The 13,363-nt window shown below is 38.9% G+C and overlaps 1 protein-coding gene and 1 pseudogene across 1 annotated transcript; both read left to right on the forward strand.

The window, feature by feature from the left end:
- The first annotated feature begins 204 nt into the window (after window positions 1–204).
- On the forward strand, window positions 205–11,400 carry LOC112165501 (annotated as a pseudogene).
- A 358-nt stretch (window positions 11,401–11,758) lies between these two features.
- Window positions 11,759–12,620, forward strand: LOC112165502 (heavy metal-associated isoprenylated plant protein 27). The gene is made up of 2 exons (XM_024302046.2): window positions 11,759–11,911; window positions 12,056–12,620. The coding sequence occupies exons 1-2, from the start codon at window positions 11,762–11,764 to the stop codon at window positions 12,446–12,448; spliced, it is 543 nt and encodes a 180-aa protein (XP_024157814.2). The 5' UTR covers window positions 11,759–11,761; the 3' UTR covers window positions 12,449–12,620.
- Window positions 12,621–13,363: the final 743 nt, after the last annotated feature.

The following is a 13,363-nucleotide window of genomic DNA, read 5'->3' on the forward strand; positions in this document are numbered from 1 at the left end:
GGCATGTTGGAGTTTTGAATGCATTAGATTGTGCATCTTTTTTTCATAGGCAGTATGATCTTACGATGTTATGATGTAATTTTATGAGTTGATTTTGAAGAACACTTACCTATCTGGAGTAGAATCCCAAGTTTTTACCATGAAAGTAGATAAGAAGCTTTTTAATTTTAGTGTTTTATGGGATTCCTTGGTTAATTCATGGGGTTCTCTCTGCTGTATTTGCATATTGTAGTTAAGCTCATTCGATAGTATACATTCCAGTACGAATCTCAACCCTATGGATATTGTTGAATCTATACAAGATCTTCCAGTTCAGGATCCACCAGTGGAGGAGTTCTCCTCTGCTGATTTGACTTGGACCAAATTTGGCAATTCCGAGAATCATGATAATGCAGCCTGTTCGTGTGAGTCATAGTTCCCTATTAGGAATAGACTAACAAGGGAATATATTATTGTAACTACTTACCTTGTATATGTTGTGCAGTACAGTAGTACACAATAGTTGTAGTACATTGTAGTACGATTGTAATTTGTTTATATACACCACAGAATGGGTGTAATAAGATATAAGAAAATTCATTCTCAATCTTGTTCTATTTGACTTGGTATCAGAGCAAAGATCCGAGAGAACTTTGTCTCTTATTTTCTAATTCTTTAATTTGAGGAATTAATTCAAAAACCCCATTGTTAGGGTTATTGAATCTCTTAACGGCGTTATTGGGATTCTGTCGTCGTTATCTTCCTAGCATCACCGTCCGTCCAAGAACGATCAGTGCATCTTCTTCTTGGACGTTGTTCAGACCGGCCTCGTCTCCCCAAACTGCCTTCGTCTTCCTCCGGTGCTAAAGATCAACCTGTCCAGCCAGTTGTAGTGCCCGACCGTGCCTCGAGACCAGTTCATATCACACCAGATCTTGTATCGATCGATTCTCGGTGTCGCCGCTATCTGAGTCACTTTGCTGCCCTGCCCAGACCGCCGTCACTCTTCATCGTCGATCGGGCTCTTCAGTTCGCAGCCCGTCACAGCTCTGCCCAGAACGCAGTCGCTCTCCTCGTCGTCGATCGGGTTCTTCGGTTAGCAGCCCATCGCAGCTCTGCCCAGACCGCTGTCGCTCCTCATCGCTCTCCAAAGATCGACCAGATTCTGCCCGCTGTCGCTCCTCATCGCTCTCCAAAGATCGACTAGATTCTACAGTTCGTCGCCTCCCATAGATCGACCAGACCTCAACTCGGTTAACTCGCCTCAACTCGATCTACCAGTCAACTCACCTCAACTTGGTTAACTCACCTTAACTTGGCCCACTTCAGTTAGTCTCACTCGGTCAACCCGTTCAGACCAGTCAACTCCACAGATCAAACAAAAAAAAAAACAAAAAAGGAAAGAAAGAAAGAAAGAAAAAAAAAAAGGAATTTGGAGGTGCTTGTTCTTCTTATTTCAGCTGCGTACCTTGAGATTTGCGTGTTTTTTCCTCTATTGTATTATTGCAATGGGTGGTGATGATAGTAAAGGTCAGAGTTCCAAGGTCAATGATGTCGAGAAGGTTGAGGTGTCTGTGCGAAGTTCAGATGGAGGTTCTTTTGGGGATTGTGGTAAGATTGGTATGGCTTTAAATGTTTCTAACTTTGTTGGTTCTGATACATGGATTATTGATTTTGGTGCCTCCGATCATATGACTTATGATAAATCGTATTTTACTGACTTGTCTTCCCCACCAGTGTCCTATGTCACCAATGCCAATGGTGAGGCTTTTCCTGTGTTAGGGTCCGGGTCAGTGCATGTTACTCCCACTTTAGAGCTTCATAATGTGTTATATGTACCTGACTTGTCTCATCACTTGATATCTCTTCCATAGTTGAATACTGAGTCTAAATGCTCTGTAACCTTTTATCCTATGTATGTGATTTTTCAGGATCTTCTCACCAGGGAGATAGTCGGTCGGGGGTATCTGAGGGGCAGGTTGTTCCATCTGGATTAGACATACACGGGAGAGAAACCAGGAGCACAGTCCCGAGTCGCTTTGACTTCGAATTCTGATAAGATAAGTGAAATTTGGTTGTGGCATCGCCGTTTAGGGCATCCTTCTTTTAGTCTTATGAAAACAACCATGCCTACTCTGTTTATTGGTGTGAATGAGTCTGCTTTACGTTGTGAAATATGTGTTTTGGCCAAGAGTCATCGTGCTACTTATTCTCCTAGAGTGTCTAATAAAAGTGTTATTCCTTTTGAGTTGATTCATTCTTATGTTTGAGGACCTTCTAGAGAGCCCACTGTATCGGGTATGAGGTATTTTGTGTTGTTTATTGATGATTGTACGAGATTGTCATGGGTTGCCCTTCTTAAAACCAAAGATGAAGTCTTTCCAGCTTTCCAAACTTTCCGTACTCTTGTTCAAACACAGTACCATAGCACCATTAAAGTCCTTTGTTCTGACAATGGAGGGGAATATGTTAATCATGTTTTCCAAGAGTTTTTTAACACCCATGGGATTGTTCACCAAACCACATGTCCACAAACACCTGAACAAAATGGAGTGTCTGAAAGAAAAAACCGTCATTTACTTGATATGGCTCGTGCCCTTCTCTTTAGTGCCCATATGCCTAAGTATCTTTGGGGCGATGTTGTATATGCTTCCTCCCACCTTATCAATCGTCTTCCCTCTAGTGTCCTTCAGGGAAAAATTCCATTTGAGGTTCTTGCATCTCATGTCTTCTTACCTTCATTTTATAATCTTTCAGCTCGTGTCTTTAGTTGTGTTGCTTTTGTCCATGTTCCTAAGAACCAGAGGTCTAAATTGGATGCCCGGGCACTTAAGTGTGTGTTCGTTGGCTACGGAGGGTATCAGAAAGGGTACAAGTGCTTTCATCCACCTACCAGGAAGTACTATGTCACTATGGATGTCACTTTCTTTGAGGACATGAGTTATTTTACCTCTTCAGATACAGCTCTTCAGGGGGAGAATTTATTTTTTGAAGAGCTGTATCATGGAGAGGGGGAGGAATCAGAAGGAGGAGAAGAAGCAAGTGGTATTTTGACGGACCCAGTTGAGACCATTAGCTCGCCACCAGAAGCAGAAGCTCCAAACATCCAAGCACCAGTTTCTATGGCCGAAAATGATGTTGAAGATACAACTCCAAACATTCAAGCACCAGTCTCTATGGCCGAAAATGATGTTGAAGACACAACTGTCCCTCCTACCATTGCTTCTACCCCTGACCCACAGCTTCCTGGTACTGAAGATCACTCATTTGAGGTATGTCCACCCACTAGTAATAGTAGTAATGAGTCTAATGTTGGGCAATATGTGTTACCAAATAGGACCACTCGGGGTCACAGTCAAAAGATATGAACCTACCCTTACTGCCAAATCAAAATACCCAGTAGCCAATTATATGTCCACTAGGAGGTTGTCTAAGTCATATGAATCTTTTATGAATCAAATATCTGCTGTATCAGTACCTAACAAAGTGCAGGATGCATTGGGGGATCCAAAGTGGAGGAAGGTAATGGAGGAAGAGATGGAGGCATTGCAGAAGAGCAATACTTGGCAACTTGTGCCTCCACCACAAGGCAAGAAGGCTGTAGGTTGTCGTTGGGTGTTTACCGTGAAGCATAATGCAGATGGATCAGTGAATCGGTACAAAGCACGTCTTGTAGCAAAAGGGTTTACTCAGACGTATGGTATTGACTACGATGAAACATTTGCTCCTGTTGCTAAGATGAACATTATTCTGGTTCTGCTCTCATTCGCTGCTAGTTTAAACTGGCCACTCCGACAGTTTGATGTCAAGAATGCATTTCTTCATGGAGAGTTAGCCGAGGAAGTGTACATGAGCCTTCCACCTGGGTATGTAGTTGCTTCTCCTGGTGATTTTGTATGCAGATTGAGAAAATCTCTGTATGGTCTTAAACAGTCATCTCGTGCTTGGTTTGGAAGATTTTCACAGTTCATGCGGAAGGTTGGTTACAGACAGAGCAACTCAGACCATACCTTGTTCCTTAAGCATCAACAAGGGAAGGTAACAGCTCTAATTATTTATGTGGATGATATGATAATCACTGACAATGATACTGTTGAGATAGATAGACTGCAAAGACAGCTAGACTTTGAGTTTGAGATGAAGGACTTGGGTGAACTTAAGTACTTCTTAGGAATTGAGGTAGCCAGGGGGAGAGAAGGAATCTATCTGTGCCAGAGGAAGTACGTTCTTGACTTGCTGACAGAGACAGGTTTGTTGGATTGCAGACTTGTTGATACTCCTATTGAGCAGAACCATTGTTTAGCTGAGTATCCAGATTAGGTACCTACTGATCGAGCTCACTATCAGAGGTTGGTTGGGCGCTTGATTTATTTGGCTCATACTAGACCAGATGTTGCATATACAGTGAGTGTGGTGAGTCAGTTCATGCATAACCCGAGTGAGAGTCATATGGATGCTGTTATGCGAATTTTGAAGTACTTAAAGTCAGCTCCAGGAAGGGGAGTAATGTTTTCTAAACACAACAACATTCTTGATGTTTGTGGCTTCACAGATGCAGATTGGGCTGGAAACATTACAGACAGGAGGTCAACATCGGGTTACTTTACCTTTGTGGGAGGTAATTTGGTTACATGGAAGAGTAAGAAACAGAAAGTTGTGGCACGATCTAGTGCTGAGGCTGAGTATAGGGGTATGGCTCACGGAGTGTGTGAATTGTTGTGGCTGAGAAATTTGTTACGTGATTTGGGTTTCAATCTCAAGAGTACCATGCAGTTGTATTGTGACAACAAGGCAGCCATTGACATATCACAGAATCCAGTACAGCATGATCGTACTAAAGCATGTGGAGGTTGATCGTCACTTTATAAAGGAGAAGCTAGATGCCAAAATTATTAGTTTTCATTTTGTTCCAACTGAAGAGCAACTTGCAGATGTACTTAGAAGGCGTTTTATGACTCACTAAGCAAGTTGGGTATGGTTGATGTATATGCGCCAACTTGAGGGCCGGGGGAGTGTTCGTGTGAGTCATAGTTCCCTATTAGGAATAGACTAACAAGGGAATATATTGTTGTAACTACTTACCTTGTATATGTTGTGTAGTACAGTAGTACACAATAGTTGTAGTACATCGTAGTACGATTGTAATCTGTTAATTTATATACACCATAGAATGGGTGTAATAAGATATAAGAAAATTCATTCTCAATCTTGTTCTATTTGACTCAGTCCTCATTCCTTATGACCAAGTAGACGAATTTATAATCGATGAATGCGCAAATTTAGAGTGTCCAACGCGATTTCATATTGAGAGGGGAAGAAAAAGAAAGAAGGCCAGCTTAAAGGAGTACGCTGATGATGAGTATTTGGAATATAAGCTGTGAGTAAATAACTTCTTAAATTTCTATCTTATTGCTCTTACATTTTCTGCTCAGAGGGACAACAGACTTCTTTTCAATATTATTTTAACTCTGCTTTGATAGTTTGAAACCTTTGAGTTTTTTTGGCAACTCTGAAGCGTGATTCAGGATTTCATTCTTAATAAAGTTCTGAAAAAATTTATTTGTGTGTCTGTGTGTTGGTTTTGCTGTTTAAATTTGACCGTGTTGTTTTGTCTAATAAAACTCAAGCTTCTGATGACAGCATTTGTATTTAGTATCCTAAAGTTAATACTTAATACTGAGATATGGAATTGTTATAAACGAAAGCTTAGACCTTTTTATGGTAGAGAATCGGTCACAAATTATACTATATACGAAAGGCCGGTTGGCTGGTTACTGTTACTACTGTTCATCAGGTCGAAAAGGCCATTTTGCCCTTGAATTTTTCTCCCAATTACACGTTTTTCTACGTGTTTCATACTATGTCATCTGGGCATATGCGTCTTTTGCCATTGGAAGGGGTTAAAAAGACGCTTCTGTCCTTCTTTTTCCACTAGAATTTCAGGTTCTTCTTCGTGTTTGACACGATGTTGGCTGGTTCAATTGAGATTTGACATTGTCTGAAAACCCAGTAGACTGTTGGCAGAAACAACCTGCAAGCTCGAACAAAAGCCGATAACGATATTATCAAGTCCAAACAAAACGAAGAATACCGATTCTTCCAGATTTCACAATCGGACAAACAGTGTTCGAAATGGATTCCATTTTGGGATTACAGTATTGCCCTGAATAGTTGAATATATAAGAGGGAGGGATCTCCGGTACTATCCTAATTCGAGAAGCCTCCATTGTCATCAGCATCTGCTTTTAGCCGACATCAAACTTCTCCATCGAGATCAACATCAGCACGGACTTGGTGAGTGTGACCCAAGCTTTTTCATTCATTTACACTTACCAATTTCTTTTATTAATTTGATCTAATCCTCACTCATTTTGGCTTAGTCTTTCCCTTTTTACGTCATTGTTTGGTTTAGTTGTGCAATTGATTTGATATGAATATTGGGAGAAAATGATGAATTAATTTCATGATTTTCATCATCTATATTTGCAGGGATCCATTCATGTGCTATTGTCATGATTGAAACAGAAAGAAGAAGACCTTTGAGCAATTCAAAGGTAAGGGTATGCATGCATATTGCAGATTAAAGTTTGAATCCTGCAATTTAAGGTTTAACATCCTTTTTTTTTTTTTTTTTTTTTTTTCAGGAATTCAAGATGTGGAATTTATATAAGGGGTTCAAGCCAGGTGGGTCTTCTCTGGCCCATGCTTTTGCTTTAGTTTGGATTCTTAGATAACTTGCCGGAATTGATCAGAAAAAATGCGTTTGGGCACCAGTGCAATGGCCAACAGTGTCTAAGTGAGTTATCATCTTTCATATTTTGATCATTATTTCTTTTCATGTTTTATAATCCTCTTATATAAACTTTGTTTCCTTTTACCAGAATTGTTGTTTAGTTGTGAATGAATCTGAATCCATTGTCTTTTCGTTCAAACATCTCTATAATGCTCAATTAACTTAGCATATTAGCTTTTGGTGTTGTCATGAAATGGTTAACTTTATGATTAACAGTCATCTTCCTCAAACGAAACAAATTGCACCATGTTCCAGCAAGAAACAAAATTTTTAACTGATGAATTTCTTTTCTCAAGTTTCTGCATTTTGTGATCTGTATCTACATCTTTTAGATATACTGCTTTCTTCTGTCTGTTTATTTTCTAAAAGTTTATAATTCGTTTTAGCCTAATAATCAGGAAAAGTTAATATAAAATGCTTCATTTATGCATTACCTTGAAGCCTTAACATCCTTTTAAAAAAGGCATATAATCTTTTGATAAAATTTCACTAGGCTTCAGTGACAGATACAAGAAAATAGATCAACTGATTCTACTGAAAGCTTCGATTCTAATTTGTCTGGCATCTGCATGTTTTTTCCACCTTGAGTCATTCGGTCATAGTTTCAAATTCAGTCTTCAGCTTTAAAGGCTTAACTTGGTTGATTACAGCAGCTATGGCGGGTTGCTTCTTATGAATTACATATTGGCTAAAAGCATTTTAGCAAGTCAGGTAATTCTCTATCTGTGTCTATATGTATCTCAATTTTTTTATTCACTTCTCTAATTTCCAACTATCACACCTAGGTTTGTAAACTATTGGTTTCCTTTGCTTTAACAACTAAATTTATCAGTTTAAATGTGTAAGCAATCATTTAGCACTATTTGTGTATTTCTAGCTGGGCGATCTAGCACAATTGTTCCTCAAATTTTTTTAATCTTTGAGGGAGATATATGGCACCTGTCGCAGCTAAAGAGACATTCTACACCTCGGGATGTTTGCCAAGATTTTGCACCAGTGGCAAAGAATGATGGAAGCAGCAACTTTCAAATTAAGACATTTGTAAATGCCATAGCAGGTAATACCCTTTGTCTGTTGCTTAACAAATAGCAAAAAGTATGTTGCTGTTTCAGTATTGGTTTTTCTAAGATTGGGAATACCTTTACTCTTCAAAGTTCAGATTTTGAGGAGTGAGTTGTTTTAGCACAATTCTTGCTTGACTGTTCGTGCTTTTTTGTTTCATGTAGTTTCTGAAAAATGGAAGGAAAGTTTTCATTTACATGGGGTTAGGAAATTGATTATATCATTTACAGAGGATGCACTTGCATATATAACATGTACACTTCTAACTCTTAGGGGGTCATGGTGCTCAAATGATTCTATTGCAATTCTGTGGGATTATTTCTCCCCCTAGCTCCCCTCCTTCCCCAAAACAAAAATTTGGGACAGCGATTGAAAGAATGGAAGTTTTTATTAGGGAATTAGGTATTTCATTGTTCATCACTAGATGTTCTGCAAATATTGGAACACTTCATGGCAAAAAAATTGCTCTCTCTCCCTTTTTTTTTTTTTTTTAATTACAGTGATGAGCTTTCAGCTTTTAAGTTTGATAAGGAAAATTTTTAACTTTTTTTAACTCTGAAATTGGAAGAACATTTTGACTTGATTTTCATGTTTGATTAATCTGATTCTTAAAGTTCTGATCTTCTGTTGCTCTTGGTTTTATTTGCAGCACGGATGTACCTAATTGGATCAAAATCGCTCATGTATGTATTTGGTTAACATACCAAATCTGTAAAAGATACTCTGATTACGGACATAATATTTTGAACGTTTGTTTTTGTTGTAGTTAAACTTATAACCAACCCGCAGCATCACGCGGAATTGATCTCTATCGTTGTCTACACAAGCAATTACTCTCCTAAACAATAGTAATGTTATGAGATCAGGGATACCATGTAATATTTTGTAATAATTTCTTTCTTCCATTACGTAGTTCTAATTCATTGACGAGTAACTCCCGCGGCAAAGCGTGGGCATAATTTCTAGTATAATACTGTAGTTTAGCTAACAAATAATTCATATGTGGAATGACTGTTCAGATGGACATGGAATGATCTATTTCTAGCTTTAAGATTTCATCGTTGCTGCTGTTTCATTAACTTGTGCACCTACAGTTATGAAGTTGATTTTTCTTTCTCCTTGAAGGTATTGGTGTTCTTTTGGTCCTGAAAATTATGGGGAAGGTGGGGGTATTTTACCTAGCAGAAGATATCGACTCAACACCCGCAATCGCGCTGCTAGACCTCAATCTATGCGGGGCTGTACATGCAATTTTGTGGTGAAGCGTCTCTATGCACGTCCATAACTTGCACTACTTATCTATCATCAGAGGCGTCATGTGAACAAATCTGGTTTTGTTTGCCATGGCCCACTTGATGGAGATGCCATTGGGCCCGGAGCCAAGACAGTTCCATATATCTGTAATGAGATTCAACAACAAACAATGTCTATGATCTATCTGGGTGTTCCTGATCGAAGAGAATATACTAGAAAAACACATTGAGGGGATTGAGCGATATTGTGCTTCAAATGCAAAAGTCAATAGCCTTGCTTCCCAGTTTGTCCACAAACTTGGGATGATTATTCAAAGGTCTACCCATGAATTGGATCTTGATGATCAAGCCAGCATCCGCATGTGGGTTGAGCGCAATAAGAAATCCATATTCATTCGTCAGGATACTTCAGAAACTGATTCTTTCATTCTGGGGATTCAGACTGAGTGGCAGCTGCAACAATTGATACGTTTTGGCCATCGCAGTCTCATTGCAATTGATTCAACATTTGGTATAAAGAGACTTAAGGTAACACATCCATTATGCTGCTTGATTTGTTCCATTATGCTGTTTCATAAACCAATTTTGTTATAGGCTTTTTAGGATCCGCTGCCAGAAGTAATTGTCATAATGAACAAGTCAAACTCTTGTGTGTCTATCTTGGTGTAATTTTGACCTTTGTGCCGTCAGATTTTCAATAGTTACTGAGTCATGAATGTACAAGTCAGAGTTTTTATATATCTATAGATCAAAGGATCTGCACTGAAATAATGGATATTTAACATGCGTGTTTGAAATGGCAGTATCCTTTGTGCACACTTCTCGTCTTTGATTCTAGACAACATGCACTCCCTGTTGCATGGATCATCACACGCAGCTTTTCAAAGCCAGATGTGTCTAAGTGGATGACAGCTCTACTTGGTCGAGCTCGTAGTGTTGAGCCTGGATGGAGGGCCATTGGGTTTTTAATTGATGATGCAGCAGCTGAGACTGATCCCATCAGGCAAGATGCCCCTCTATAATTCTGAGTGCATAAATTTTCTAGCTGCTGAATATAGTGCAATCTCATAGCTAGATTTCTGGTATTTCAGGGATGTTTTTGGTTGTCCTGTCCTATTTTCCCTCTGGCGTGTTCGAAGATCATGGCTGAGGAATATTGTAAAGAAATGCAATAACATTGAAGTTCAACGGGAACTTTTTAAAAGTCTGGGTAATATGTGCATGGCATTTGGGGTGCAAGTGATACAGCGGTTGCCTTAGAACAACTTACCCAGGATTTTGTTGATCAGGCTGCTTTTATGGAATATCTTAAAAGTCATTGGGTGCCTAAGATTGGTAAGATGTCTCTCTCTCTCTCTCTGGTGCACATACTTGTCATTTGTTAACATCATGTCGAATCTTCTTAAAATTATGTATTAACTTATCATTAATTTTTCTTGGTAACAGAAATGTGGCTTTCAACAATGAGAAGTCTTCCGCTTGCAAGTCAGGAGGCATCTGGTGCTATTGAAGCATATCACGTGAAGTTGAAAGTGAAATTGTTTGATGATTCACATCTTGGAGCACTCCAAAGAGTTGATTGGTTAGTTCACAAACTGACAACTGAGCTGCACTCAGGCTACTGGCTCGACCGATATGCTGATGAATGTGATTCTTTTCAAAACGTCAAGGAAGAATATATTGCTTCTACATCTTGGCACAGGGCACTGCAAATTCCTGATTCTGCTGTTACCTTGGATGATAAAAACCGTCTCTTTGCCAAGGTTTCAAGCCAGAAAGACAGTAGCATTGTACATCTAGTGTGGAATCCCGGATCCGAATTTTCCTTTTGTGACTGTGTGTGGTCGATGCAAGGAAACATTTGCAAGCATGTCATCAAAGTCAATATAATCTGTGAAAGTCATCAAGGTTATCAACCTTCCATGTCTTTCCAGTCATTCAAAGAGTTGCTCGTCAGCCTATCAAAGAAACCAATGGAGGATTCAATTTCACAAGATCTATCAATGGCCTGGACTATGCAAATGCTCGAGCAAATACGGGACCTTGTAGAAGTGACTAGAGCCGATGATATTGGCACCGTGGTAAACAATCTGCCACTGCAATGGGCTTCCAGAAAAGGCAGAACAGGTGTTGGAAAGCCATCAACTGCTCTTACGACTTTTCCTTCTAGTAAAAGGAGTGCATCAAGGCAGAAGACCCGCAAGCGAAGAAGATTGTCAACATTAACATAGTTTTCTTGCGTTGCAAGATTAGATACAAGGCAACTCTTTTTGTACAACTGTCTTTGATTCATATTCTTTATGAAAGAAGATAGGAAACGTACACTGACATTTCAGCTGTGATAAGCTTCTGGTATCCAATCCAACAGTGAAATTGTAGATAAACTTAGCAATGAGAGATTCTTATTTATACATATGGTGAAATGTTGGCTCCCATTGCAGTTATGTTCATTTAAAATCTTTTACCATATTCCGAAACATGGTAAAATTTCGCGGTCCTTTTTAACCTAACAAACAGTATTGGATCTTAACGGATAGAGTGTCCACATCAAAATGAAGCAAATGTGATAAAGCTAGAAGCCCCAGAAAGAACGTGTGCTTTCTACACTCTTCCACATTGGAAACTAACACGTGTCAGCCATCTATAGCTACACGTACTCGGAGTTTGGCCGCCCATGCATATACTGATGGTCTATATCTTGCAGCCAAATCTTCTTTTTTTTGGGAGTATCTCAAGCTTGCCAATGGGTTTTCTCAGTAAAGTCTCCGAGCTCCGTGCTAGGGCTCGGAGTCATAAAAAGCTCAAGAAGAACAAGCAGCTACAGGTATGTAATATGACACTTCAGAGTGTTCATTTCAGCTTAGAATTGGTAGCAGTCAGCAAGTGATATCGTGAACGATTGTTAACGTACTGTTGATTGATTAAACAACTGCAAGTGATATCGTGATGATTTTCTTTTGGTTATCAGACTGTGGAGATAAAAGTGAAGATGGACTGCGAAGGTTGCGAGAGAAGAGTGAAGAAATCAGTGGAAGGCATGAAAGGAGTCACAAGTGTTGAAGTGGATCCCAAGCAAAGCAAGCTCACTGTTATTGGCTATGTGGACCCCAACAAGGTGTTGCATCGTGTCAGGCATCGAACGGGGAAGAAGGCGGATCTGTGGCCGTATGTACCATACGACGTCGTCGAGCATCCATGGGCTCCCGGGGCTTATGATAGGAAGGCACCACCTGGGTACGTGAGGAACGTGCTGAATGACCCTGACCCTCAGGCTTCTGCTCTCGCACGTGCCAACTCCACCGAGGTGAAGTATACGACGGCGTTTAGTGACGAAAATCCAAATGCTTGTGTGGTTATGTAGTCATGGTATAATCTATTACTTTTTAGTTTTTACCTTCTCGCATTTGTAAATTTTTGGTTGTTGACCAAAGTAAAAATTGCTTTGTGTAAGTTTGTAACCATGAGTGTGGAAGGGTGAAAATTCTGACTTTTGTTGAGCTTTATGTTAAAACAAAATTATTAGGTTGTTTTAATTCCTACCAGTATCAATTATGTTTCACCTATTCAGTTAGTTTTTAGGTACTCAATTGTTTTTAAATTGTTATGTTTTAGGTACTCAACTGATAACGTTTTAGGTACTCAACTATTTTTAAATTGGAGTCTAATGAAGCTTTCTCTTTACAAATAGATTTATAAATTGAAAGACATTTGAGTACAACGTTTCAGGTACTTCACTGTTTTTAAAACCGCAGTGTAGTGATGCTTTCTCTTCACTAATAACTAGCCCTTTAAATACATGTCAATTGCCTTTTATTTTTTATTTTTTTTAAATGAAAAATGTTGCAGCCAATTTTGAGGAAGCTTCTCCTTTTTTTTATAGGAGGTATTGCAATTTTTTCAAATATGATATACTCTATTGAATGTCTTATCCTCATATAGAAATAATTTATTTATTAATATTTATATTATGTGAGGACATACATGATACTTTAAAAATTTAATCATTCACTCAAGAATTGACTTAATTATATAAGATAAGATATAAGATTTAAATCGAGAGGCAATCAAGTACAATTGAATAAATAAATTAACTGAGTAGTGTTTAAGGAAAACTGAATTGAGAGAGAATTGAGTCGTACTTTCATTGTGAAAGTTGAGTTTTTGGGACATTTCCAAGCTTTTCCATTATTTCCTAGCATGATAAGGAAAACATAATAAATATATATAAATAAACACAAAGGTTAAGCAAAAGTGCAAGATTAGGGGAATAATTACT

The sequence above is a fragment of the Rosa chinensis genome, chromosome 5, assembly GCF_002994745.2.
Source record: "Rosa chinensis cultivar Old Blush chromosome 5, RchiOBHm-V2, whole genome shotgun sequence".
NCBI classification, from domain to species: Eukaryota; Viridiplantae; Streptophyta; class Magnoliopsida; order Rosales; family Rosaceae; genus Rosa; species Rosa chinensis.